This window comes from Bubalus kerabau, chromosome 1 (genome assembly GCF_029407905.1).
Source record: "Bubalus kerabau isolate K-KA32 ecotype Philippines breed swamp buffalo chromosome 1, PCC_UOA_SB_1v2, whole genome shotgun sequence".
Taxonomy (NCBI): Eukaryota; Metazoa; Chordata; class Mammalia; order Artiodactyla; family Bovidae; genus Bubalus; species Bubalus kerabau.
This window is the reverse complement of record NC_073624.1, coordinates 250,083,174-250,110,814: the sequence shown is the minus strand read 5'-3', so window position 1 is coordinate 250,110,814 and position 27,641 is coordinate 250,083,174. Positions and strand designations below refer to the sequence as shown.

General features: G+C 44.9%; 2 protein-coding genes and 1 long non-coding RNA gene across 8 annotated transcripts in view; 1 reads left to right on the top strand and 2 right to left on the bottom strand.

The window, feature by feature from the left end:
• On the top strand, nucleotides 1–24,307 carry LOC129638209 (uncharacterized). Of its 5 annotated transcripts, XR_008707740.1 has the most exons (5): nucleotides 1–1,011; nucleotides 3,753–3,870; nucleotides 9,308–9,361; nucleotides 10,886–10,974; nucleotides 24,177–24,307. It is a non-coding gene; the product is annotated as an uncharacterized LOC129638209 (long non-coding RNA). The 5 variants fall into 5 exon arrangements; XR_008707742.1 differs by lacking the exon at nucleotides 10,886–10,974 and having other exon boundaries at nucleotides 24,177–24,282; XR_008707741.1 differs by lacking the exon at nucleotides 24,177–24,307 and having other exon boundaries at nucleotides 10,840–11,874.
• Nucleotides 6,700–7,874, bottom strand: FBLL1 (fibrillarin like 1). Its single transcript, XM_055562781.1, has one exon. The coding sequence runs from the start codon at nucleotides 7,872–7,874 to the stop codon at nucleotides 6,876–6,878; it is 999 nt and encodes a 332-aa protein (XP_055418756.1). The 3' UTR covers nucleotides 6,700–6,875.
• Nucleotides 20,631–27,641, bottom strand: part of RARS1 (arginyl-tRNA synthetase 1) — a 198,172-nt gene continuing 191,161 nt past the window's right edge. For both annotated transcript variants that reach the window (XM_055562771.1, XM_055562762.1), the window contains 4 exons: nucleotides 26,266–26,371; nucleotides 22,056–22,228; nucleotides 21,671–21,918; nucleotides 20,631–20,858 (listed from right to left, as the gene is read on the bottom strand). In XM_055562771.1, the coding sequence (XP_055418746.1) occupies nucleotides 20,749–20,858; nucleotides 21,671–21,918; nucleotides 22,056–22,228; nucleotides 26,266–26,371 (637 nt within the window). In that variant the 3' untranslated portion in view covers nucleotides 20,631–20,748. The remainder of the gene's footprint in view (nucleotides 20,859–21,670; nucleotides 21,919–22,055; nucleotides 22,229–26,265; nucleotides 26,372–27,641) is intronic.

The window sequence follows — 27,641 nt, the reverse complement described above, 5'->3', positions numbered from 1 at the left end:
ATTGAATGTGTGACCTTAGGAGAAGTTGGAAACGAGTGTTAGTAGGATATACTGGCAGCTGTTTTCATTTGATAATTTACTACAAGAAACAGATACGTTCAGAAAACAACTGGCCAGTTTGCCAACAAATGCAGACAGACAGGAACAGAACATTAAGCAAGGAAGTGGCTATAGACCATGAAATCTGTAAAGAGGCAAATGAAGACTTAAGCAAGGGAGTTGAAAGGATGGTGAAAAGGTCAGAGAGTTGGAAGTCCTCAGGGGTTGAATGATTGTTGGACTTGGGGTTCCTAAAGGCAGTGAGGTGGACAAAACAAGTGGAGAGGAAAAGTGGGGGAAGATTAAAATCACATGAAAAGTAAGAAAGACAAATGTGCTCCATAAAAACAATCTCAGCTCTTCTTCTCATGTTCTGCCATGCTCAACAGCTACTGCGCATACCAAGAACTCCTGTGTAATGTTCTTAGGCACCCAAGTTCTCCAGGCAGAGGCTCGGCTGGAGGCAGTGGGCCTGGAGCCATAGCTGATGATGTGGGGCTTGCTGGCCCCCAGGGAGTGGAAATGGAACACATGAGAAATAAGCGAAAAATGGAAAGGTAAAAAAAGAAACAAATTTTTTGCTCAAGAGACAGGAAAAATTGGGAACACTATTCAGAGCTTGGATGAGGATATAGGCATTGCAGAATCAGCTTCTGGTTAAGGATCGATGTGTGATTGATTTTTCAGGCCTGACCACAGGCAATTAAGAAGGCTTTACCCAGAATACCTGGTGGGACCAGGGGGGAAGCTGCCCTTCGCGCGCCAGACCTGGGGCACAGCCTGCGAGCTCCTGTTCCTGAAGGGGGTTGCAGTCAAGGACTTAGGGCCATTCCTATCCATCACCTTCATTCCAAAATGTTTTTTTGTTTTGTTTTGATGTGAGTGGCATGTGGGATCTTATAGTTCCCCGACCAGGAGTTGAATCCTTGCTCCCTGCAGTGGAAGTGTCAGTCTTGACCACTGGACCACCAGGTAAGTCCCTTATAGGTTTCTATCTGAGGACTTCTGCTTCCTTATGCGCGAAGGGGAGAATCTTGAAAACTTTTCCGCTCCCAGCCTTTCCCCCTTGTCCCCTCACCAGAGGCGTCAGGATCCATAAAACGCTGGAGCATTTGGTTCCAGGGCGCCTTCAGCAGTAAGACATCCCTACATAGCTCTGATGCCACTGACTCTCAGCTGGGGTGCCTTTCCATGGGGGAATGTGGAACAGGGGAGTTGGCGCTCTCTCCCATTTTATCTGCTTGCTTATTCCATCACACTGCATGCGCAGTCACTTCAGTCGTGTCTGACTCTTTGCAACCCTATGGACCAAGGCCCTCTAGGCAAGAATATTGGAATGGGTTGTCATGTCCTCTTCCAGGGGATCTTCCTGACCCAAGGAGTGAACCCATGTCTCTTATATCTCCAGCACTGGCAGGCAGGTTCCTTACCACGAGTGCCCATTCCATCACAGTAAGTGATTAAAGACCAAAGTCTCTCATTTTTGCCTCCTTGCCTTTTGAACTCCTCCTGCACCTGGCAGCTCAGCTCTCTCTCCCAGCTCAGCTGACCTCCTTACAAAGAAGATTAGCGGGCAGTTCTCAATCAGGGGCTAAAGAGGCAGGAACACCAGTAACTTCATTCACAGACTTCAACCCTCCTCCTCCTGGGAATCTCAAGGGGTATCCTGGCCTGTCATAGAGACTCCGCAGAAAAGCTGTCATCTTCTAGCGATTCAAAGTGCTGTCCTTATTCTGCCCTTGCCAATCAACAGCAAGAACAGTATGGGGTAAAATAGTCGTGTCAGCCCTGGACGCACATTAGAATCAGCTGGGGGGCTTAACCGAAAACAGATGTCAGGCCTTCTTTCCCCTAGAGCGCCTGGTTTTAATTTCATTGACTTAGAGAAAGAATACAGTTCTTCGCAACAACCCAGATCTCATATTCTCCAGCTCTGTTGCACCTTGGGTGATTCCTGTCACTTTCCTGACCCTCAGCCTCCTCATCTGTGATGTGGGAATGATGACACTTGCCTCCCAGGGGGTGCTATGAGGATTAAGTGAAACAAGGTGTCTAGAGGCAACTGGAACACACCATGTGCACCGTAAATGTTGTCTCCATCAGAACGTGAATCAGGAGGAACTTCCTGTGAGCCCAAGAGCCGGGAAAGACTACTAGGAAGAAAGAGTTAGACTTGCCTCCTTAAGGAGGAGCACAGATTCAATTGGGTGGAGGGGCCACTCTCAGATCTCAGCAATCCGGGCCCCAGCCCAGGGCCCCACATACTGAGGGCTGCACCTTGGCCTTCCTCTGTCTGCACCTTGGCCCACAGGGCAAGGAGTCCATAGTGGCCGAGTGCCATGCCCCCGGGAGCCCACGCCCCCACCTTCTAGATCATGCATCGGGGCCAAGTCTTCCCCAGGCCAGTCCTCCTGAGGGGACCATCCTCCCAGTTTGCAACTCCAGTCCCAAGGGGCTTAAAGAAGGCTGTTGAGGGGCAGGATCAAATCTTGGATTTGAGGGCTGGGAGTCTATTTGCAGACATATGTGTGCATTCCTTCAGGGTGTGGGGGCAGAACCAGGGGTGGGAAGAAAAAGGGGCAGGTCACTGGTCAGGGGCTCTTACACGCTCTCTACTCCAGCAACACAGACATTTTGAGTGGTTCTGACACCAGTATTCATTTTACAGCCAACATTAATCTGAACATTTCCATTTCAGTATTTTCTGGTATGTTTGTTCTCGTGATTAATTTAAAAACAACACTTTGCAATCAAATAAGTGCTTTATGCTTGAGACATCATAAGTGATTGATAAATACGAGTGTAGTAGAATTCAAACATATTCACTGCAGCTCAGATGGGGTTAAAGCATCTTGCCTGGTTGAGGATTTGCAGCTGGGAGGGAAACTACCACTTGAAAAGAAGTTGGTTTCTTCTGGCTTAAAACAGTCCCTTTTGGACAAAGGTTTTCTTCTCCCTCCTCATTCTTCCTCCCCTCAGCCCCAGAGGCATCAGGGTGGAGGAAGCTGACGGACATCATAGTGAGGGCGTGTGGAAGGCTGAGGTCTGTGGGTTCTTCCCACTGGTTTCTGTTGACACTGTTTGACTCAGGGTCCATCTCACCTGCTCTTTGAGTATCAGCCTCCAGCCTCACTGCATCTGCTGGGCTGGGCTCAACCATGGCTCTTGTCACTCCTGATTCTCTGAAACTCAGCAGCAGATTCTACCCAGCTTCCAGCTTGAACCAATCCCTCTTGGAAGCTCAACTAATTTCCCTCCCCACCACTCCCACCCCACCCACCCACCAGCACCGTTCCAACCCACAGCCTTTATGTTAACTGTTAATTCTCGGTTATCTTACACTCATAACAGGAGGAAAGATGGGAGGAAGGGATGATGTGCAGTGTTCTGTGCAGGTACTTCAGTTGTACATTGCTTTTCGCAGTCATTTCCCAGAAGCCAATAAGACGGGCATTTTAGCAGAAAGTTACCATCCAGTCCCTAGTGTTTTGGGCTGAATTGTGTTTCCCCAAATTAAAACACTGAAGCCCTAACCCTCAAATGTGACTGTATTTGAAGATGGGGACTTTCTGGAGGTAATTAGCGTTGTAGGAGGTCATAAGGGTGGAGCTGTAATTTGACAGGGCTGGAGTGCTTCTACGAAGAGGAAGAGTCCACAGATTCCCCCCCACCACCCCTATCTCTCTCATTTCCCTTGTGCACACACGGAAAAGACCACGTGAGGACCCAGGGAGAAGGCAGCCCTTGACAAGCCAAGGAGAGATGCTTCACCAGAAACCAACCCTGCTAGCACCTTGACCCTGGACTTCCAGCCTCCAGAACTGGGAGAAGGTACATGTCTATTGAAGCTATGCAGACCGTGGTATTTTGTTATACAGCCTCAACAGTCTAAGACACCTAAGCACCCCAAATTTAATGCCTTCTGGGGACCCAAGCAGGTCAGATGCTACCTGTGTCCTGGAACCTCGCTGCCCATGGGAGTTACAGTCCCATACTTCCTTCCTGCCATTATCCTCCAAAACCAGGTTTCAGCTTCCCTCCCTACATTCCCTTAGTCCTTATTCCCATATTTCTCCTGGGATATACCATCTCATCCCATTGGCCCAAAGACCCATCCAGAGCTCAGAGACATTCTTTATGAGTTTTTTTTTTAATGCCATTTCTCCACTGATGGTCCCACGTCAAGCAGCTTCACACATTAACTATAAATTGTCTGTGTATATGTGGGAATGCTCACACCAAGGAAAGAGGCCAAGGTTCCCCTGCCCTTTCCTCAGTCTGGAAGGACAGAAACCCTGTATGGAGGCTCCAAAAGCTCCTTGTTGAGGCTGAGCTGACTCTGAGGAAGGACCGGATCCCTTAAGATTCTGGAAGTAATCATCCTGTTTCCTGGGAGTCCATTATCAGCCTCAGGGTTTTTTCTCGCTTTTTAAAAATTTTTTGGCCACTCTACCCAGCATGTGGGGTTCCCTGACTAAGGATTGAACTTGTGCCCCCTGTAATGGAAGCATAGAGTCTTAACCCACTGGACCAGCAAGGAAGTCCTCTTTTTTTTTTCCCCGCTGTTTTTTTTCAGCCTCCAGGTTTCATCTCAGCCATGAATCCATTAGCTTAGGATTGGAGAAAGGGCTTTTGGAGTCAGACTCCTGTGGGTTTGGTTTCTGGCTGTGAGTCTTACTGGAGGATCTGAAGCGAGTCATGTCATCTCTCCGAACTTCAGTTTCCTCATCTGTTAAATAGAAATGATCCTGGCTTTTCATGGTTTTAATGAAGAGTTCACACTGTTTATGGAAATGCCTGGATTGGGGTCTTGCAGACATTTACTCTATTCACCCTCTTCTTCCTGAGTCAGTCTGGCCAACAAATCTGAATGGTAGCTCTCCCCCTGCATTGTAGCTCGCGTGTGTGTGTGTGTGTGAGTGAGTGAATGATAGGGAAGTGGAGGGGAGGAGCAGAAGGGTGGCCATTTAAAAATCTGATTTATCTTCTTCCTGTGTGAAGGAAGTGTATCCTCAGAAAACGCAGACCACCCATAGTCTCTGTATGAGCACACCTTTAGGAAGGTGGACCCGCTTTCCAAATGATGCATTAGGGACCAGTCATTCCCGGATGAAATATCCAGGACTTTGGCAATTGGCAGTGGGGAGTTCTTGAATGGATGAGTGAACGAATAAATAAAAGCCCTTTTAAAAGCCTGGTTTGGAACATTCACAGCTCTCCTGGGGTTGTTCACTCTCCTGCTCCCTTTGGGCTGGTGTGGAGAGCCAGAGTTGATGTACTGAACTTCAGGATCTGCAGGAACTGCCTCTCAGAGACAGATACTTTCTGAGAGTCATTTTCCTGGTATTTCTCAGGCCCTTGGTGATGCCACTTTGAATGTGTTATGCCTTGCACTGGGAATACTGTGTTAGGTAGACTCACAGTCTACCTTCATACCCTGTATTACTATTTTGAAATCTAAGAGAAGGGGGACTTCTCTGGTGGTTCAGTGATTAGGACTCCACACTCTCACTGCTGAGGGCCCAGGTTCAATCCCTAGCCACAGAACTAAGATTCCCACCAGCCATGTGGCATGGCCAAAAAAAGGTAAAGGGTGGTATCAGGAGGGAGAGAAAGAACACAGAGGAGTCAAGAGAGTCCTAATCCATGTCTTTGTGTTAGGATTTGTACGGTCTCTTTAGCATGGGCCCTGTCGGGGAGAGGTAAGATCCTACTGGTGTACAAGAAATAGCAATGGATTATGAGCTCCAAAGACTGGCAATTGAGTTCCATCTGGCTGTGCAAATTTGAGCAACCAGTTTACCTTCAGAAGCTCTGTTGCCTCTTGTGTAAAAGGGTAATGGTAACAAAGCCACTCTGGGGCTGGCGTTCTCACTATACATACCGTGTGCTCAGTCACTCAGTTGTGTCCAACTCCTTGCCACCTCATGGACTGTAGTCTGCTAGGCTCCTCTGTCCATGAAATTTTCCAGGTAAGAATACTCATGTGGGTTGCCATTCCCTTCTCCAGGGGATGGTCCTGACCCAGGGATTGAACCCAGGTCTCCTACATTAGCAGGCAGATCTTTACCACTGAGCCACCTAAGAAGCCCCATTACACATACCAGCAAATGCAAAAGATCTTATTTGAAGAGGAAAGTTGTTGTTTAGTTGCTTAGTCATATCCAACTCTTTTGTAACCCCATGGACTGTAGCCTACCAGGCTCCTCTGTTCTTGGGATTTCCCAGGCAAGAATACCAAACTGGACGGCCATTTTCTTCTCCAGGGGATATTCCAGACTGAGGGACTGAACCCACGTCTCCTGCATTGGTAGGCGGATTCCTTAACAGTGAGCCACCAGGGAAGCCTGAAGAGAAAAGTATTGACTATTTATTATGATTAGAACTCTGGCTTGGAGTCAGATGGGGTGTGTTAGTCCCAGTGCCACTCCCTGGAGTCAGGCTTGGTCACCTGATGTGTCAACGTGTAGGAAGTGCTCCAGCTGGCCCCCCTACCCTCGCCTTCCAAAGATGATTTTATAAGCCCATTTCCCCAGCCCCTGTGATGAGGAAGTACATGTGAAGATGGGCCCTGACAGTCAGGATTTTGAGTGGCTGGAGTAAGCACAGTCCCCAAGCTGTTACTCCTTTATGGACCCCTTTCACCAGGTATCTTAGCTATTTTAGGGTTTGGTGGATTTGGAGATGTGGGGATAACTCAGTGTGGCCTCACTGATACACCTGGGTACTGTTTCTTTATGTCATTTAATAGAAAAACAGTGCACGAAGAAAACGAATGGTAACACGGAGCACAGTACAGTCTTGGGCACATCTCAGGGACAGCCCGAGCTGGGTGGCTACTTGCCGCTGCTCTTAGGAAGAGGCCGATAGACCCCGACCACCACAGCGTGGTCCCTTTCGTAGGGCTCCAGAGTCAGCTGCTCTTGAGGCTTTAAATTCTCCTGCTGCAGCTTCCTCACCTCAGAGGCGAACACCGCCTCGGCGGACGCAGTGGAGTCTATGCAATTGGCCTTGATGGAGATGAGGAAGTGGCCTCCGTTGCGCAGGAAGGTGTGGGCGTTCAGAGCCACGATGCGGGACTGGTCCGGCTGTGCCACGTCGGCGAAGATCACGTCCACCATGCCGATGAGCATGCGGTACTTGAGCGGGTGCCGCGCATCTTCGAGGACCGGGATGATGTTGGTTCGCTTCTTGGCCACGTTGACGAGATCCCGGCCAGCGCGGTGGGAGAACTCAACCGCGTAGACCAGGCCGTCCGGGCCGATGATGTCGGAGACGTGGGACACGGTGGTCCCCGAGGCGGCACCCAGATACAGCACTTTGGACTTGGGCTTGATGTGAATCTGGTCGACCCCGCCCAGGATGGCCGCGGCCAGCTTGGAGCGGAAGGGGTTCCACGTGCGGTATTCCAGCTTCTCGCCGCCCTCGGTCACCGTGACCCGGCGCTCGCCGTACACCGACTGGCCCGGCACCATGTTCAGCGTGACTAGCGCGTCCTCCGCCCCGCGGTAGATGAAGACGCCCTCGTGCCGGTGCGGTTCCACCGACACCGTCAAAACGCTCTTCCTGCGGCGGTTCTTGTTCTTGGCCACGCCGCGCAGCTGCCCGCCGCCTCCGCGGTCCCCCCGGCCATCTCCTCCGGCGCCACCGCGCCCCCGGCCCCGGCCGCCACCAAAGCCGCGCGTCCGCGCCCCAAAGCCGCCCTTGCCTCCCGGGCCGCCGCCGTCGCCTCCTGCTCCCTTGCCCGCTCCGCCTCCGCCCCCGCGCCCTCCGCCCCAGCCGCCGCCCCCACGGCCGCCAGACCCGCCACGACGCAAGCCCACCGCCGACTTCATGGTGCGCCCTGGGCGCTCCGGGACCGGGGTAGGGGTGGGGGTGGCTGGCGGCGGTTGTCAGGGGTTACCGATGGCTTGGAGTGGTTGTCAGGGACGGCCGGTACCTGGGCGTGGTTGTCAGGGGTCACCTGTGGCAGAGATGTTTTCAGGGGTCACTGGAGGTTCCAGGCGGTGGTCCTGATGCTGGAGGAAGGTTAGCAGCAGCTGTTGCCTGCTGGCTTAGCCGCGGCAGGCTGCAGGGGCGAGGTGGGCGCGGGCGGTGGGGACGGGCTCTGCCGCAGTGCCCGCATCCCTGGAGCCGCCCTTTGACGCAGCGATGGGCGTCATTGCATCACACTCGCTATGGCGACCCGGTAGCCCCAAAAGCCCCTCTTCCCAGCCCTCTCCAGCTGCTTGCTCCATTGTAGGCGTCCCTTTCTCTCTTCCCCACCTCTGCTTTCTCAGAGACCCCTGACAGTTCTCTAGGGGTGTAAGAAAGGGGGAATCTCCTTGGCAGGAGAGGGGGAGACAAACTTCGGTTTCTGTCCCTACTCTGCCACTCGCTTCCTGTGTAGTCCCCGAAAGCTTTATCTGACCTTCTCTGAGCGTCTTATCTGAACTTGAGCAAGTGTCTTGACATCCCTGGGTCTCATTATTCCTTCTGTAAAACAGAACCTACCTCAAAGGTTTGTTTTGAAGCACCACATACCCTTGTCTCAGCTATGGTATGTGTTAAGTGCTCTATATAAGCATTAGCATTTTCTTAAAATCTTTAAAAAAATTACGATTTATTTTATTTTTGGCCATGCTGGGTCTTCATTGCTTTGCTGCTTTGCTAGGGCTTTCTCTAGTTGCAGTGAGCAGTGGCTTCTCTTGTTGCTGAGCGCAGGCTCTCGACACTAGGGGGGCATCAGTAGTTACTGCAGACCCGCTCTTAAGAGTGCGGCCTCAGTTGTGGCACGTGGGTATAGCTGCTCCCAGGTATGTGGAATCTTCCCCAATCAGGGATTGAACCTGAATCCCCTGCACTAGCAGACGAATTCCCATCCATGGTGTCACCAGGGAAGTCCAGCATTAGCATTTTTTTTTAAATAAAAACTTTTGGCCGCAGCACACAGCTTGCAGATCTCAGTTTCCTGACAGGAGAGGGCATCCAGGCCACTGCAGTGAAAGTGTGGCATCCTAACCACTAGATCACCAGAGAACCCCCTGTTTAGTTTCTCAGTGTACTGGGTTGGCCAAAAAGTTCATTTGGGTTTTTCAGTAAAGTAGAAAATCTGAATCAATTTTGTGGCCAACTCAGTATTTCTTTTGGTCAATTTTTAATTGAACTGTATTGCCGGTAGTGCTTTAGCGACCTAGACATGGCTCTGACCCTCTTTTACGAGGTTGATGGAAATGCTCCTTGGTACAGCTGTCAAATCCTTAAACAACATACCTATACTTCCACTTAGTTATGCCACTTGGAAGTTTTTATCCTAGAGGGATGATTCCAACAAGAAGTGATGGTAAGTAGAAGCAGAGGGGTGAGGGTGGTGATGGTGGTGTGATGATCATCATTGTCATGGACGTGTTGGTGGAGGTGATGAAGCAGCCTAATCTAAGAGCTGTTTAGAAGATAGAATCCACAGGACTTTCTGCTAGAAAGGACATAGGAAGTCAAAAAGAGGACAATTCCAAGCCAGGGATTGCCAAAGAAATAGTGGCTCCCCTGGTGTGATTAATAGCCTGCAAGCTACAGCCCTGGTTTCTCTCTATTTAGCTCTGCTCTTTTCCATCAGCTGTGCTAAATCCTAAAACCTGTTCTGAGAATATAAGACAACAAGAAAGTATTGACTCTTCAGCATGAATGGGGACACGTAGGCCAGAGTCCTAAATCCTTTAACACATTGTCCAGAATCACTTCAGTTGTGTCCGCCTCTTTGCAACCCTATGAACTGTAGCCCTCCAGGCTCCTCTACCCATGGGATTCCCAAGGCAACAGTACTGGAGTGGGTTGCCATGCCCTCTTCCAGGGATCTTTCCAACCCAGGGATCGAACCTTTGTCTTTAATGTCTCCTTCATTTGACAGCACCACCTGGGAAGCCCCTATAATACATCAGCAAAAGCCAAAATCTCATGTTTATAGTTGAATTTTAGTCTGTATCTCAAAAATCTGCTCTTTAAATGTGCAGCATCTTCCTGAGCATAAAAAAGAACCATTAGGCAGCACCACAGACAGCAAAACAGGTGTCAATGCAGAGGCATACTCTTTGTATCAGAACCATGGACATCAACACCAATGGGGCCAGTTAAGCTACTGGAGCTTGCTTGGGGCTCAACTAGGAGCCATGGGAGATGGCGTAGGTAGGTGGTGTAAGCAACCAATGGACCTCTCTGTGAGTGGGACTAAATGCTTGGTCCAGCTAGAGACAAAACGTTCCTGAAAATTAAGGCAAATGTCAGGCAGGGTGCATACAGCAAAGCTTTCATTTCATCATGGACCAGGAGTCTTCATAATTCAAATTCATGGATAGCAACATCAGGTCTGGTTTTCTCTTCTGGTCAAAATGACTCCTGAATGTGGGCTCGAAGTCTGTGTGTTGAAATGTGGACAAGGAGTCAGAGAGTGCAATGTATGGTTCCTGAGGTGGATGGTTCACATAAAACACTCTCCTTAGAGGTTCTTACTCTTCTCACAAGGGGTGTTTGTCCGCATTGAATCTTCCTGCATCAGGGAATCAAACCCATGTCCCCTACATGGGTCGTTGAGGTAGAGTCTCAACCACTGGGCCAGCATGGGAAGTCCAGAAAGGAGTCATTATTGAGCAGATTAGCACAGTGCATGATTAGAGCTCAATTGTTCTGATTACCCTCTGAAGAACTGTACAGGTCATCTCAGAATTGTTCCAGCACAGGCTGGGAGGCTGGTGCAGTCACCCACCATTCTTCCTTCCCCCATTGTCAGGGGTTGTTTCTGAGGCATTAACGGTCTTATCCTTTGAGTTGCTCCTGTGCATGGCTCAGCAGATTCCCCTGATGCTTCACACAGCCCTCAGGTGGAGAAGCTGGCATTCAGAGTGGGGAGCTGCAACCGTACTGGAAGCTGCTTACCACCCACAGCTGCAGGTGAGCTCCAAGGTGAGTCTAGGCGATATTAGGCATCAACAGTACCTGCTTCAGTTGGCCACTGCATCTCAAATACAGCCAGAAGTTTGTTGTGCAAGCAGAACTTGGAAGAAACACAGGACTCATAAAGCCTATTATATCAGGAGATACTATAAATGTCATACTATAAGTGTACTATCTGTAAAATAGGCATTCAAGTTAGCAACACGAAGCTCTCATCAATAAGCATTAATATTGTTCCTCTCTGGTGCACAATATGATGAAGGTCTGCAGTTACATCTGAACAGCTTATTCCTACTTGCCTGCATTTCATGTCCATTGAAGATCTATGGAAGGTTTGTTCTACAAAGTCACTTGCGAGGCTCAGCACCAACATCTTGTGGCTGTGACATGAGAAACAAGAGGGTTCCCATTGTTACCACACTACCACAAGGGAAGAAATGACATGGAGAGCTCACATCCCTTTTTCTGTGTTGGGTCCCAGGGCTTCACACAGTCATTTCTTCTCACAGCCCATTGGCCAGGACTAATCACATGCCCTGTCTAACTGGTGGGTGGGGTCGTTGGTGAATAGGAAACCTTTTGGCCACAGGTGTCTACTGCAGAATGTCAGTCTGGCACACCTGGATCAATGTACCTACAAAACATCACAGACAAAATTTACCGTTCTGTGTGCATATATATCAATGTATTCTTCAAGGCAGAATGTAATACCTTTTTACTAACACATGACTAAAACCCAAAGTAGTACTCAATTCCCAATCACATATCTAATATAGCATGTTAAGTGAAAAAGAGAACTGTCTCTTTTTTTAGTATCTGGGCCTTGGAGAATGGTCCAGTTCCCTTAGTTGGGATTCCATTGGTGTTTGCTCACTACCTCCCTGGGTGAGGTGCTCACCTCTCACTCCGTTCCCCCTACAGAATTAGTGATTGACACACAAGAAATTCTCAAAAAGCTTATTCAGTCTTATTCTAGAGAAGCACGTTTTCTCACAGTTCTGGAGGCTGGAAGTTCAAGATGAGGGTGCCAGTGTGTTCCATGGTCGGTTTCTGGTCAACCACCAGAAAGAGAGCTGTCTCTTTCTGGCTTGTAAATGACCACCTTCTCACCGTGTCCCTAGCTGGTAGGGAGGCAAAATAAGCTCTCTGGCATCTCTTTTTTTCTTTCAGTTTATTTTACTGAAGTGTAGTTGGTTTACAATGTTGTGTTGGTTTTTGCTATACAGCAAAGTGATTCAGTTATACATATATACATTCCTTTTCATAGTCTTTCCTATTATGGTATATCATAGGATATTAAATGTCATTCCCTGTGCCATACAGTAGGAGCTTGTTGTTTATCCATCCTATATATAATAGTTTGCATCTTCTAATCCCAAACTCCCAATCCTTCCCTACCCCACTCCCACCCACCTTGGCAACCACAAGCCCGTTCGCTATGTCTGTGTGTATTTCTGTTTTGTAGGCTCGTTTGTGTCATACATTAGATTCCACAGGTAAGCAATGTCATATGGTGTTTGTCTTTCTCTTTCTGACTTATTTCACTTAGTATGATAACCTCTTGAATCCACCCGTGTTGCTGTAAGTGGCATTATTTCATTCTTTCCTATGGCTGAGTGGTATTCTGTTACACATCTTTATCATTCCTCTGTCAGTGGGCGTTTAGTTTGCTTCCGTGTCTTGGCTCTTATGAAAGGTGCTGCTGTGAACATAGGGATGCATGTATCTTTTCCAATTATAGCGTTGTCTAGATATAGGCCCAGGAGTGAGATTGCTGGATTATATGTCAACCAAGGGTTCCTTTGTTCTTTTAAAAAATTAACTTATTTGACTGAATCAGGTTTTAGTTGCAGCACAGGGGATCGTTGCAGCACACGGACCCCCTATTTGTGGCTTGGAAGCTTAGTTGCTCTGCTGCATGTGGGCTCTTAGTTCCCTGAAACTGAAAAGTGAAAGTCGCTCAGTCGTGTCCAACTCTTTGTGACCCCTTGGACTATACAGTCCATGGAATTCTCTAGGCCAGAATATTGGAGTGGGTAACCTTACCCTTCTCCAGGGCATTTTCCCAACCCAGGGATTGAACCCAGGTCTCCCACATTGCAGGCAGATTCTTTACCAGCTGAGCTACTGGGGAAGCCCAGGGATCAAATCCATGTTCCCTGCATTGCAAGACAGACTCTCAACCACTGGACTACCAGGAAAGTCCCTCCAGAGAGTTCCTTTTTAGTGGCTGAATAATATTCTTCTGTGTAAGAACTTCTTTTTTTAATATATAATTTTATTTATTTATTTTTGGCTGTGCTGGGTCTTTGTTGCTGCATGGACTTTTCTGTAGAGAAAAGTGTCTGACTCTTTGAGACCCCACGGACTGCAGCACTCCAGGCCTCCCTGTCCCCCACCATCTCCCAGAGTTTGCCCAAGTTCATGTCCATTGCACCAGTAATGCCATCCAACCATCTTATCCTCTGTCACCCTCTTCTCCTTCTGCCTTAAATCTTTCCCAGCATCAGGGTCTTTTTCAATGAAAGTGAAAAGTGGAGTGAAAGTAAAGTCGCTCAGTCATGTCCGACTCTTTGCGACCCCATGAACTGTAGCCTACCAGGCTCCTCTGTCCATGGGATTTTCCAGGCAAGAGTACTGGAGTGGATTGCCATTTCCTTCTCCAGAAGATCTTCCCGACCCAGGGATCGAACCCAGGTCTCCCACTTTGTAGACAGACTCTTTACCATCTGAACCACCAGCGAAGTTCCTATGAGTCAGCTATTTGCGTCAGGTGACCAAAGTATTGGACCTTCAGCCTCAGCATCAGTCCTTCCAATGAGTATTCAGGATTGATTTCCTTTAAGATTGACTGGTTTGATCTTGCTGTTCAAGCAACTCTAAGGAGTCTTCTCCAGCACCACAGTTTGTAAGCCTCAATTCTTCAGCTCTCTGCCTTCCTTATGATCCAGCTCTCACAACCATGTGTGACTGCTGGAGAGACCACAGCCTTGACTACATGGACCTTTGTCAGCAGAGTGGCTTTTTAACACACTGTCTAGGTTTGTCATAGTTTTTCTGCCAAGAAGTAATCGTCTTTTAATTTCAAGGCTGCGGTCACCATCTGCAGTGATTTTAGAGCCCACGAAGAGGGAATCTGTCACTGCTTCTACCTTTTCCCCTTCTATTTGCCATGAAGTGATGGGGCCGGATGCCATGATCTTAGTTTTTTTAATATTTAGCTTTAAGCTGGCTTTTTCATCCTCCTCCTTCACCCTCATCAGTAGGTCCTTTAGTTCCTCTTCACTTTCTGCCATTAGAGTGATATCATCCACATGTCTGAGGTTGTCGATGTTTCTCCCGGCAATCTTGATTGCAGCTTGTAACTCATCTGGCCTGGCATTTCGTGTGATGTGCTCTGTGTATAAGTTAAATAAACAGCCTTGTCATACTCCTTTCTCAGTCCTGAACCAGTCAGTTGTTCCATACAGGGTTCTAACTGTTGCTTTTTGACCCACATATAGGAGACAGGTAAGATGGTCTGGTATTCCCGTCTCTTTACGAGTTTTCCACAGTTTGTTATGATCCACACAGTCAAAGGCTTTAGCATAGTTAATGAAACAGAGATAGATGTTTTTCTGGAATTCCCTTGCTTTCTCTGTTATCCAGTGAATGTTGGCAATTTGATCCCTGGTGCCTTTGCTTTTTCTAAACCCAGCTTGGACATCTGGAAGCTCTCAGTTCACGTAATGCTGAAGCCCAGCTTGAAGGATTTTGAGCAGAACCTTATTAGCTTGGGAGATGAGTGCAGTTATCTGGTGGTTTGAACATTCTTTAGTACTACCCTTCTTGGGAATTGGGATGAGGACTGACCTTTTCCAGTCCTGTGGCCACTGCTGGGTTTTCCAGATTTGCTGACTTATTGAGTGCAGCACTTTGATAGTCATCTTTTAGGATTTTAAATAGCGCTGCTGGAATCCCATCACTTCCACTAGCTTTATTGACAGCAGTGTTTCCTAAGGCTCACTTGACTTCACCCTCCAGAATGTCTGGCTCTGGGTGAGTGGCCACACCATCGTGGTTACCCGGGTCACTGAGATCTTGTTTGTACAGTTCTTCTGTGTATTCTTTCCATCTCGTCTTGATCTCTTCTGCTTCTGATAGGTCTTTACTGTTTCTGTCTTTTTTTGTGCCCATCTTTGGATGAAATTTTCCTTTGATATTTCCAGTTTTCTTGAAGACAAAGATACACCCAACTAAATGCAGAGCTCCAGAGAATAGCAAGGAGAGACAAGAAGGCCTTCTTCAATGAACAATGCAATGCAATAGAGGCAAACTACAGAAAGGGAAAGACTAGAGAGCTCTTAAAGTGACTGTTACCACCACCTAAATTCAATACATTTTTATCACCCTATAAAGAAAGTATATATCCACTAAGCAGCCACTTCCCATTTTCCCTGTTTTTAGACCCTGGCAACCACTAATCTCCTTTCTGTCTCTGAATTTGCCTATTCTGGACATTTAATATAAATGTAATCATACAATTTATATCTAGCTTCTTTCATTTAGATAATGTTTTCAAGGCTTCTCCATCTTGTGGCATGTATCAGTATTCCCTTTTATGGCTAAATAATATTTCATTGCATAGATTACCACATTTTATTTATGTATTCATCAGTTGATAGATACTTGGGTGTTTCTACTTTTATCTATTGTGAGTATTGAATAATGCTGCAGTGCTATGAACATGTATACAAGTTCTTGAATGAGCATGTTTTCAGGTCTCTTGAATATATACCTAGGAGCATTATTATATGGTATTTCTGCATTTAATTGTTTGAGGATAAGATGGTTAGGTAGCATCACTGACTCGATGGACATGAATCTGAGCAAACCCTGGGAGACAGTGGAGGACAGAGGAGCCTGGCATGCTACGGTCCATGAGGTCACAAAGAGTTGGACGTGACCTAGTGATTGAACAAGAACAATCTAGTGATTCCAGCACCATTTATTGAAAAGATGTCTTTTCTCCATTGTATGGGCTTAGTACGCTTGTTGAAAATCAATTAACCATAGAATATGGGTTTATTTCTGGACTCAGTTGGGTTCCACTGATCTGTGTCTATCCTGAATGCCAGTCCCACGTGGTTTTGTTTACTGTTAATTTGTAGTAAGTTTTGGAATTGGGAATTGTGAGTTCTCCAGCTGTTCGTTTTCAAGCTTTTGGTCTAATCAGGGTGTCTTTCAATTCCATATGAACTTTAGGATCAGCTTGTCAGATTCTCCAAGGAGTTAGCTAGGATTCTACTGATGGTGAATAGGCTGAATCTGTAGATTAATTGGGGAAGTAATGCCATCTTAACAATAAGTCTTCCAAACCATGAATATGAAATGTTCCATTTTTTTAGACGTTTTAAAATTTTCTTTCCATGTTTTGTAGTTTAATTCAGCGTACAGGTCTTACACTCCCTTGGCTAAATGCATTCCTAATTATTTTATTCTTTTTGATGCTATTGTAAATGGATTTCTTAATTTTTGTATTGTTTGTTGTAAGCAATGCAACAAAAAAATAGGAATACAACTAAGTTTTGTACTTTGACTTCGTGTCCTGCAACCTTGTTGCTTTTACAAGCTCTATTAGTTGTCTTTGTGTATATGTGTATGTATTCTTTAGGAATTTTTAAAATACATAAAATCGTGTAATCTGTGAAAAGAGAATTTTACCTCTTCCTTTCGAATCTGAATGTCCTTTAGTTCTTTTTCTGGCCTAACTGCCCTGGCTAGAGCTTCAGACCAAAGCAGATTTCCCTGTCTTGTTCCCAATCTATTGATATACTCATGTGGGGATTCCCCATACCCTCAATTGATTACTATGATGTATACTTTATTTTCAAATGTTGAACCATCCTTACATTCCTGGATAGTCTCATTTGCTCATGATACATTTTCTAATTTTTCCTAGTTCCTCCTTATAGTTTCTAGTTCCTTTTTACAGTAATCTTCCAGAGAATAGCAAGGAGAGATCAGAAAGCCTTCTTAAGTGATCCATGCAAAGAACTACAGGGAAATAATAGAATGGGAAAGACTAGAGATCTCTTCAAGAAAATTGGAGATACCAAGGGAATATTTCACGTGAATTTCTTCCAATAGCCTTCCTTAATTCCTTCCGTATTTTCATTATCCTCCTTTTGAACTCAGTGTCTATTAAGCTTAAGAGGTCTGTTTCATTGTTCTTTCAGGGAAGTTCTCCTGATCTTTTATATTTGGGAAAGGTTCCTCTGTGTTTTCATTTTACTTATATTTCTCTTGCACTATGAGTTTAGGAAAAACAGTTATCTACTGTGGTCTTGGAGGTCTGTGTTTATGTGGGGACATCCCTGTGTAGCCTGCATAGGTTAATCTTCTGGGTGTGAGGGCTGTTTTGGTATGGATGGCTGCCGCCTCGTAGTGTGGGCCGGCTGTCAATCCCCTTGACGGGAGGTGTGACTGCGTGGTGAGCAGACCCTGCCCTGGTTGTGGAGCGGGGCCTTCTCTTTGCCCTGTAGTTGTCACTACCCTGCTAGGGGCAGGGTCTGCTCTTTAGTTGTTGGGGCAGATGTTCCTGGATAGGCTTCTGAGCTGTGGTGTGAGGTAGACCGGACATTCCCACTGGGAGGGAGCCGCTGAGTATCCCTCTGCTGGAGCTGTTCCCTGGGGAGTGTGCTCTGTTGTGCCACCTTTCCCCCACAAAGTTCACTGTCGCGGGCACTGCCCTCTGCCCGACCTCAGCCATGGGGGTGTCGGCAATCAGCCCTGGTGTCTCTCAGTCTCCCAGGACTGCAAGTCCCACACCTGGAGCTGACGTGGGAGCCCACAGCTTAGATCCTGGCCTGACCCAGCCCCCTCGTGCACGCACCCGCAAAGCCCACAGCTTTGGGACACCCACTCTGATCGGATGTCCCTCAGGCCCTCTGTGTTCAGCTGTGCTTTCCACCCCACCCCTGTACGTGGGCAACCTGCTGGCGTCTGCTCCCGAGGTGGGACCTGCAAGCCTGCCCAGGCGGGGCACACGCTCCCGGAGGCCAAGGCGCAGGGGGCTGACGTGTGGATGAAAAGGCTGTAATGGGCCCCTTAACACTGGAGCTTCACTTCTGTGGCGGCCAGGCTTGCACCTGATTGCTCAGCTGTACCGTACTCCAGCCCCTTCAGGGTGTCTCCAAGCAGCCAGCACCAGCCCTCTCCGCAGGCCTGTCCTCTCAACCCTGTTTCCCAGCCCGTGCCTTTACCCGCAGATGCACATCAGGCTGGGCTCACAGGGCGGTGGCACGGACCACCTGTCTGTCCTGCCTGCCTCTACCTACCATGCCCTCCTGTGAGCCACTGAAGCTCCTTCTCTGTCCAAGCTCTCTCCCCACAGGTGAGCGGTCTTCCTAGGGTGTGGGAACTTTTCCTTTCAGCTCCCTCCCACTTCCTCTCTCCTCCCACCCTTCTTCCTGCCCAGTTATGTGGAGATCTTTCTCATCCTTTCAGGTGTTTGAGGACTTCCTTTGGTGTTTAGTAGGTGTTCTGTAAGAATCCATTTGTAAATGTATTTTCGATGTATTTGTGGGAGGACAGTTGGAGCCCCTCATTTGCTCATAACATACACTTTTAAAATTGCTCAATTTGATTTCTAGTACTTTTGAGGTTTTCATTTGTATTCACAAGGGCTATCGATCTGTGCTTCTCTTCTCTTGCCGTGTTTCTGGCTTCGGTATCAGGGTGCATGCATGTGTGCTAAGTTGCTTCAGTCGGGTCCGGCTCTGCAACCTTATGGACTGTAGCCCACCAGGCTCCTCTGTCCTTGGGGTCTTTAGGCAAGTATACTGGAGTGGGTTGCTGTGCCCTCCTCCAGGGGATCTTCCCGACCCAGAGACTGAACCCAAGTCTCTGAATCTCCTGCACTGGCAGGCAGGTTCTTTACTAGTGCCACCGGGGAAGCCCTTGATACTGAGTGGTAGAAAGAATCTGCCTGCCAATGCAGGAGACCCAGGTTTGATTCCTAGGTCAAGAGGATTCCCTGAAGGAAATGGCAACCCAGTCCAGAATTTTTGCCTGGGAAATCCCATGGGGCCACAATCAGACACAACTGAACAACTATACATCATGGTAATACTGGGCTTCTGACCTTATAGAATGAGTTAGGTAGTGATTCTTCTTTATTTTTTGGAAGTTTGAGAGCTGATGTTAATTCTTTTTATCAGAGAAGTCACCTGACCCTGGAATTTTATTGGAATTTTTTTGGTAATAATTGACTCAATCTCTTCACTTGTTTAGGTCTATTAAGATTTTCTATTTCTTCTTCAATCAGCTTTGGTATTTTGTGTTTCCAGGTTTTTAAAATTTCACCTATGCGGTCTATAATTTTTTTGGCATGCAACTAGACTACGTACAGTTATAATACATTTTATAATGCAAGGTTGGTAGTGACAGCCCCACTTTCATTTCTGAGTGATTTGAGCTTTTTCTTACCAGTCTAGCTATAAACGTTTGTCAATTTTGCTGATCTTTAGAACCAGATTTTCTTTCGATTCTCTTGTTTTTCTATTCTCTATTTCATTCCTCTCCAGTCTGGTCTTTATTATTTCCTTCCTTCGGTTTTCAAAATGTTAACTAATTAGGAAAATGCAAACCACAACCGTGATACCACCTCACACCCAACAGGATGGCTACTATCAGAAAGTGTTGACAAAAATAGAAAAATTGGAACCCTTGTGCACTGTTGGTGGGAATGTAAAACGGTAGAGCTTCTGTGGGAAATGTGGCAGTTCCTAGAAAATATAATTACTGTGATTTGTTTCTTGTTGCTTTCAAAGTTTTCAATTTGTCTCTCCAGATCGTGTTTTAAAAAGGCTTTGTTTTTATCCTACTTGGAGTTTACTATGCTTCTTCTATATGTACATTAAAAATTTTCATCAAATTTGAGAAATTTTTAACCATTATTTCTTCAAATATTTTATGCTTCTTTCTCTCCTCTCACCTGGGACTCCTGTTATACATATGTTGGTACTGCTGATGGTGTCCTAAAGGTCATCTTAGTCTCTTTTCATTCTTTAAAAATTTCATTCTAAGCACTGATGTAATTCTTTCTGTTATCATTTAAACTTGGCCTCTCTTCAAGTTCCTTTTTCTATCTGCTCAAATCTGCTGTTGGACCCCTCTAGCAAATCTTTAATTTCAGTTATACTTTTCACCTCTAGAACTTCTACTTGGTTTCTTCGTAATTTGTCTTATTTTTTTTCTATCTGCTCAAATCTGCTGTTGGACCCCTCTAGCAAATCTTTAATTTCAGTTATACTTTTCACCTCTAGAACTTCTACTTGGTTTCTTCGTAATTTGTCTTATTGCTATTCTCTATTTGGTTAGATATTTATTCCCAAGGTATCCTTTATGCTGTGGATACGGGCTCTGTACAGACCAGTTTGTAAATGGTAGCTATGGTCATAATTCATTCATATCTAAGGCTCCTCTGAGCAGGGAGACCCTTGGAAGCAGCACAGTGTAGTAACATTCATGTATATTAAGCATGTGTTTCTCCAGAATAAATGGCAGTGAAGGTTGTGTTCTTGGGGACTACATTAGGGGTCAATAAATGGGATTCCTTATCTAATTAAAGTTAGCGAAAGTACTTTTCAGAAGTTTAGTTGTGAGAGACAAAGAACCACAAGTTCTATAGAGAGTTGATAAATTCCTTTTACTTGTTTTTGTATCCACATGATTGTAAAAAAGCAAACAATGCTAATGGCCACTTTGGTGAAAACACACAGTGTTCAAACCTTAGGAGGATTACATTCTTTGGACAGGTTTTATTCCCAGAATATCAAACCCCTTAGCCATGACAGCAGCAACTGCTTCACACAGCAACATACGCCACATGTTCACCTTCAGGACTTCTCCTGAGAATACAGAGAAAGAGTAATTACTTTTTCTACAAATCACTGTTAAAGAATCTATGCTATTTCTGGACTTTATTGAGAAGTAAATAGCCTAACATATGTTTTGGGGGCTTTAACTAGAATCATCTTTACTTAAACTGTAGAGAGAGAATCTAAGAAATAAAGGTGTTCTGTTCAAGAAATCTGTTTTTAACTGATAAAAGATACAAAGCCTGTACTACTAGACTGTAATTTTATCTTTTTCTTTTAATTCTGTTCTAGGCTTCATGGTCTGAATTAACTTTAAACACCATAATGATTTTTTTTTCCTAATGCAATTTTAAGTTCTCAACCATGACTCTCAGAAATGTCTACTTGCTGTATTATTATTAATCATTACTTCGGTCTATTTCATTAACTATGTAACACGATAGAGCAAAAAGCCTAAAAGAGGTATTATTTTTTTCCTCCAAGGGTAGTTTTCATTATCAAGAACCCAAAGGCTGACTCTGTGACTATCAGCCACACTGCTTTTGTTGGAAATGTCCTATTCCTAGTGACCTTCCAATTGTTTCTTTGGAGTTTTATGGTTCCAGCCCATGTGCCTGAGGGTGGGGAAACGAGTCTGTTTAAGAATTCCGTTTCTGCTTGTATTAGGGCCAGTGCAATTCTGTCTGTTGTATATGATACGGGTTACTGTGTAACTAGGGGGAAACGGGGTGGGGGGGGGTTTCCATAAATAAATTGACAATTACCCACATCCAGCTCAAATGAATGCCTCTGTTGGTGCCCAATCCCCAGTATGACTATTGATGACTGGATGAGCCACTCACCACTCTGCCGATCTTTCTCCACACAATAGCAGCTGTCATAGAATTCTGTGAAAGTAGTTGCCAGCTCATAGATATAATCACACAGAGTGTGGAGAAGTAAGTCATCTAGAATCTTCTGCAGAACCTCAGGAAACCGCAAAATGCACCTGCCTAGTTTCCATTCCTTCTCATGGTCCAAAATGATTTCAGTCTCGTGAGCAGCTTTCCGGAGCATCTCTTCATCAATATTGGCCAGACGTGCAATTGACCTGAAAAATCAGGTAATGGCCATCATTCCCCTTCGTTAGGTATATTCTTCTCCGTTGAAAACATGTAATAAGGAATGCCTGATCCAAAGTAGAAATCATCATTTGACTCAAAATTAAAAATGCTGCACCCCAATTACCTGATTCTAGTGAAGGCGTACAACAAGTAAGCCGCTGTGTTTCCTCTGTCATCCAGCATTTTGTCAAAGGAGAAGATGTAGTCATTCAGCCGGTTATGGGAAAGATCAGCATATTTGATACAGCCATAAGCAACAGAGGTCTGAGCAGCCTTCAGTTCCTCTGTGGTTAAGACCTTTTGGAAAAACAAAAAATACTTCATAAGTTACCAATCCTTGTTTTGTTGCACCATCTCATAGACAAAAGATGGTGGTAAGGAGCATCTAGGGCTTCCCAGGTGGCGCTATTAGTAAAGAACCCGCCTACCAACGCAGGAGATATAAGAGACGCAGGTTCGCACCCTGGGTCAGGAAGATCCCCTGGAGAAGGGACTGACTACCCACTCCAGTACTCTTGCCTGGAGAATCCCATGGACAGAGGAGCCTGGCAGGCTGCAGTCCATGGGGTCATACAGAGTTGGACATGACTGAGTGACTGAGCACAGCGCACACAGCACAAGGAGCATCTGATGGTCTTTAATAGTAAACTGCAATGAATATCAACACTGACGTAGGAAAACAGACCAAATCTACAAAGGAGGGAATAAGGAAAATAAAACTCATCGGCTCTGCATAACAAAGAATGCTTCCACAAGAAACCTGTTATAAATTATGAAGTGTCAGCTTGAATACTTTTTCCCCAGTGTATTCAGTAGATATGAAATGAAAGCACCAATTATTAGTTTTTATCTGCTTCATTCCATAGAATATTCTGATGTAGGTTATAGGAAACAAAATTAGGGTCAGGTAATTAACTGGAATAAAAACAGGGTGTCAAGAACTGGAAAAGAAAATACTGTCTTGGTAAATTTGATCATATTCTGAAACATTAATAGGTCAAGTAAGTAGGTGAGGATTTCTGGTCTGGACATGATGCAGTAGCTTGAAGCAGACTAACCCCTTCCACCAGAATCAACTACTTAAAAGCTGAATAAATTATATGAAGCAACTGTTTCAAGTCTCCAGAGAGCATCAACACAAGGACATCATTAAGACAACTAGCTGGTGTGCTGTCAGCCAGAAAACTTAACTAGGAAGATGACATTATCTACAACTATTACAACTTTTCACCCACCAGTCAGATGAAATGACTAAAAACCAAGGAGGTGAGGTAGAGGGAGGGGGAACAAGACAATACAAACAACAGAAATACAGCAACAGCAACTTTAAAGACTGCAACTGGAGCTTCCCTGGTGGTTCAGCGGTTAAGAATCTGCCTGCTAACGCAGGGGACACGAATTCGATCCCTGGTCCGGGAAGATCCCACACGCTGCGCAGCAACTCCTGAAGCCCACGCTCCCTAGAGCCTATGCTCCATTACAAGAGAAACCACAGCAATGAGAAGCCCACGCACCACAACGAAGACCCAGCACAGCCAAAAATAAAATAAATACTACACCTTTTAAAAGTCTGGAATCATATGAAGAATACTTATTAATTACAAAGAGGAGAAACAGCAACTTCACAATGGAGAAAACTGATAGTATCACTGTAACAAAAGTGATCAAAATTAACGTTAACAATCATGAGACATATCAACATCGTGTGCCTCCTGAAATAATGAAGTGAGAAGGAAACTTATCTTCCTAAGACGGTGTAACTTGAATTAATCACGAAGAAATACCAGATGAACCCAGCTGCAGGACATTCCACAGAAAACCTGACAAAAAGTGTCACGATGATGAAAGAGAAAGAGCAAGGAACTGCCCAGATTAAAAAAGATTAAGGAGACATGAGGACTAAATGCAACATGTGATCCTGGACTAGAAAAAGGCAAATGGCAAAATCTGACTAAGGTCTGCAGATTAGTGAACTGTACTGTAGCAATGTTAATTTCCTGGTTTTGAAATCACACTACATCTATAGGATGTTAATATTTGGGGAGGCTGATATGGGAATACTTTGTACTATTTTATAATTTTTTATGTCTGAAATTATTTCAAAATGGAAAACTATGATTAAGGTATTTAGAATATCCAAAATAAAGCATATAGAGGAGAAAAGTAGGAAAAAAAAAGTGAAAAAAACACTCTGGGACACAGTCAAAAGTTCTAACATAATATATGTACTTAGATTCCACGACAGAACGGGGCAAAGATGAAATGTTTGAAAAGATATGGCTGAGAACTTTCCTAAACTGATGAGGAACCCAACCCTCAGAAAAGTCAGCAACTCCAAGCAAGATAAATACAAAGGAAAGAAGGGAATACTCTACTTCCCTCTCCAAACCACACCTCCGCAATTAGAAACTGCAAGGAAGAATCAAGTTCACAGGAAAGTGTAAATATGTTGATAAATATAAATGGATGGTCTAAAACAAACACTATGCAAAAGACTTGAACATATTATTCACAAAAGATACCCTGATGATCAATAAGCAACAGTTAATGTAAAGGTTACTCATCAGAGAAATGCAAATTTTAACTTGTGAGATGCTAATACATATTCACCAGAAAAGCTATTAAAATAAGACTCACAAAACCAGTTACGTGGAAAGATACAGGGCAACTGGAACAATCATACTAGTGATGGGAGTATATAACGCTTCTAACTCTCTCCTTGGCAATTTTTAAAACAGTTAAATGTAAGCCCACCCTACAACCCAGAAATGCCATTCCTAGATATACATCCAAGAGAAAAGTGCATGTACCCAAAAAGTGGCTTGAACAGAAATGCTGAAATTATTAACAGCTTCTTATTCGTAACAGTCAACAAACAAACAACCCTAATGTCCTTCAACGGAAGAAACACATTAATGCTATTATCTAGCAGTAAAAAGAAATGAACTACTGATATACCTGGAAAACAGCACATACTTCATGCTTTCATTTAAACTCCTCAAATAAACAAAAATGATCTATGGTGATAGGAAACTTTCTGGGGTGACAGAGATATAACTTGATTGGTTGATGTTAGCATGGTCACAGCTGAGCAATTTTACTTTCACGCATTGGAGAAGGACATGGCAACCCACTCCAGTGTTCTTGCCTGGAGAATCCCAGGGACAGAGGAGCCTGGTGGGCTGCCGTCTATGGGGCTGCACAGAGTTGGACACGACTGAAGCGACTTTGCAGCAGCAGCAGTGTGTATATATGTGTGTGTAAAAATTCATCAGGCTTTACGTTTTACTCTATGTAGATTAAAAAAATAGTAGGTGAAATGGCCAAATAAAGTGTTAAAGCAGTTTTTGTTACTATGCAGACTAAACAAACTGATTAGTGACTGAATTTTCCCCTTTTCATCTGATTGTGTCACTTATACCTAGGCCAGGACTAATAGGCAAAACCATTCTGGAGATACCAACTGGGTATACTTGACAACCACCAACTGGAAACAGAATGAAAAACAATTTCATGTTTCACTTTGCAAACAATGGAAATGGAACAGGTGGGGAGAATGTTCCCTTAGAGCCTGCCTTCATGCTCTCTGGACTACCAATGATCTACCCAAACCAAACCAGAGTATGTCCTTGAAGAACCTTTCTTTGTTTGGCTCATTCATGTCTACATTTAATCCTATTCTGTGTCTCTTTCTATAATTTTACTCTTCTGTTTACAGTAGTTATGTTCATTCCATTTGACTGCTGGAATGTAAAACACCCAAGATCCTTTGACTCAATCTTTGACCTCTATTTTATAGTTAAAAAAAATTTTTTTCCCCACTTTGATGCAGTTCATCCAAATTTCACACAAATCCAACCATGGTCCTTTCTAAGGGTGCTATGAAAGGCCACCACGTCGCCTACTCTGTGGGCTCAAGGGAAGCCTCGCGTGGTTGGTGTTTACTGCTAATGACGACTCTTCAAATGCTCCCAGGGAAAGGAGCTCAGCAGATGTACACTCTAATGTAAGCTATTCACTCAAACCGCCTCAGTCTTCAGTAGTCTCCTGTCATTGGTTCAAAGCAGTGACAGGTGAACTGCCAAGAAGCAGCAGAGATTCTATGCCACGTTAACAAAGGAAGAAAAGGCCATGGTCTTTTGTAATAGCTATGAACTATATTTTCACAATAAACACTCAGCAATTCATGAAACAAACCGTGCAATAAACCTGAGATATAAGCCTGTCAGAAGTTGACTGACTGCTTATAAACCTTCCCAGTTCTCAATAAAAACAAAAATGAAAACCACAACAAAATACATGCTACACAATACACAAGTCAGTCTTTGGATTACCTTGTCTCTTTCTTTTTCCTTCAATTTGTCCATGGAGCGTTTCAGTCCTTCTTCCAGGAGGTCAATGAGGCGCACTGTTTCACCCGATCGTGTTTTAAACTTCTTCCTAATAAAATTTAAATGTCCCAATTAAACAGATTTTGAAGCAGACCTTCCAACTTAGAAATTTTTTAAAGTTAAAGTTTGACATCACCTTATTCAGCTGACAACTAGGGCGGATGACAAAAGAAAAGCAGACACTCCCAAGTGTCTCTCATCTATAACCCTCAACTCCAAGCATTCTATGCTTTAGGCTCCTAACAGCATTCTCTACATATCCATTTTTAATACAGTCCCTAAAAGGGAAAGAAAGAAGGCATCTGTTCATTTGTTCATTTTCCTGAACACGAAGTCTGGGTCAGTTGTTTTGCCTTCTTAGAGAATTATTAATTAACAATACTTTTGCTTCTAGAATTGCTTGGGAGGAAATTCTTAACTGGAATCTCACTTGCATTTTCCTGACTAGTAATTCCACCTTTTTAGTGGTAGCCAACCCTAAGAACATATCAAAACCAGCCTGAGAACTTCTAAAACTGGATGTCAGGGTCCCCCTCATACCTACTGAAATCAGAATCTTTGTGGATGGGGCAAAAGTACAGATAAGCACTGCCCTGGGCAACTGCACTATTAAAAGCATCTCATGAAAATTGAATTTCACCTATTAAATACGTTTGCAAGATACTTAATGTCTTTTTTTCTTTTAAATTAAAAACATTGTTCAATCCCAACAATGATACAAAGGAAGCATGCTTTTCTATTGAACACAAAGTGTGCCAAAGTGCCTGTGATACTTCCTGTTAAAGTTGTATGTTCAGAGTTGCCTTTAAAAGGGATCATTTTGCCCTTTATTATGGAATTAAACTCCTTTATTATTCCAAACCTACATGATTTCCCAGGCCTTCCTATGTCATCCCCACCTATCCTTGAGAGTCCAACAACTTCCAAACCTTCTGTGAAATGAAATGATACCCATCATAAAGCCTAGGCAAAATGCTAAGAAAGCCTTCCTTAATGTTTCCACTTGGCAAAATCTGGTCTTTTCTGTTACTCCCTACCTGTGCCTGCCTTGAGTCTTTATCTTTCGTGTGTGGGTCCTCTCCTCTCACCAGTGGTTCTAGAGAGGGACGCACAGCTAAATATCAAAAAGAGCTTTCAAAAACAGATGCCTACTACCCACTGCAGACCTAGAAAGTCATTAGCTCTTCTGGGAGGGCCTGGCGTGTGTATTTTAACAGGTTCCAAAGGGAACTTCTCTGCTTTAGAGGATGGGCTTCTTCAGGAAAGAGGACGTGTTTTATGTTATCTTCATGTACACACTGTGGAGCACCCAGCCAAGG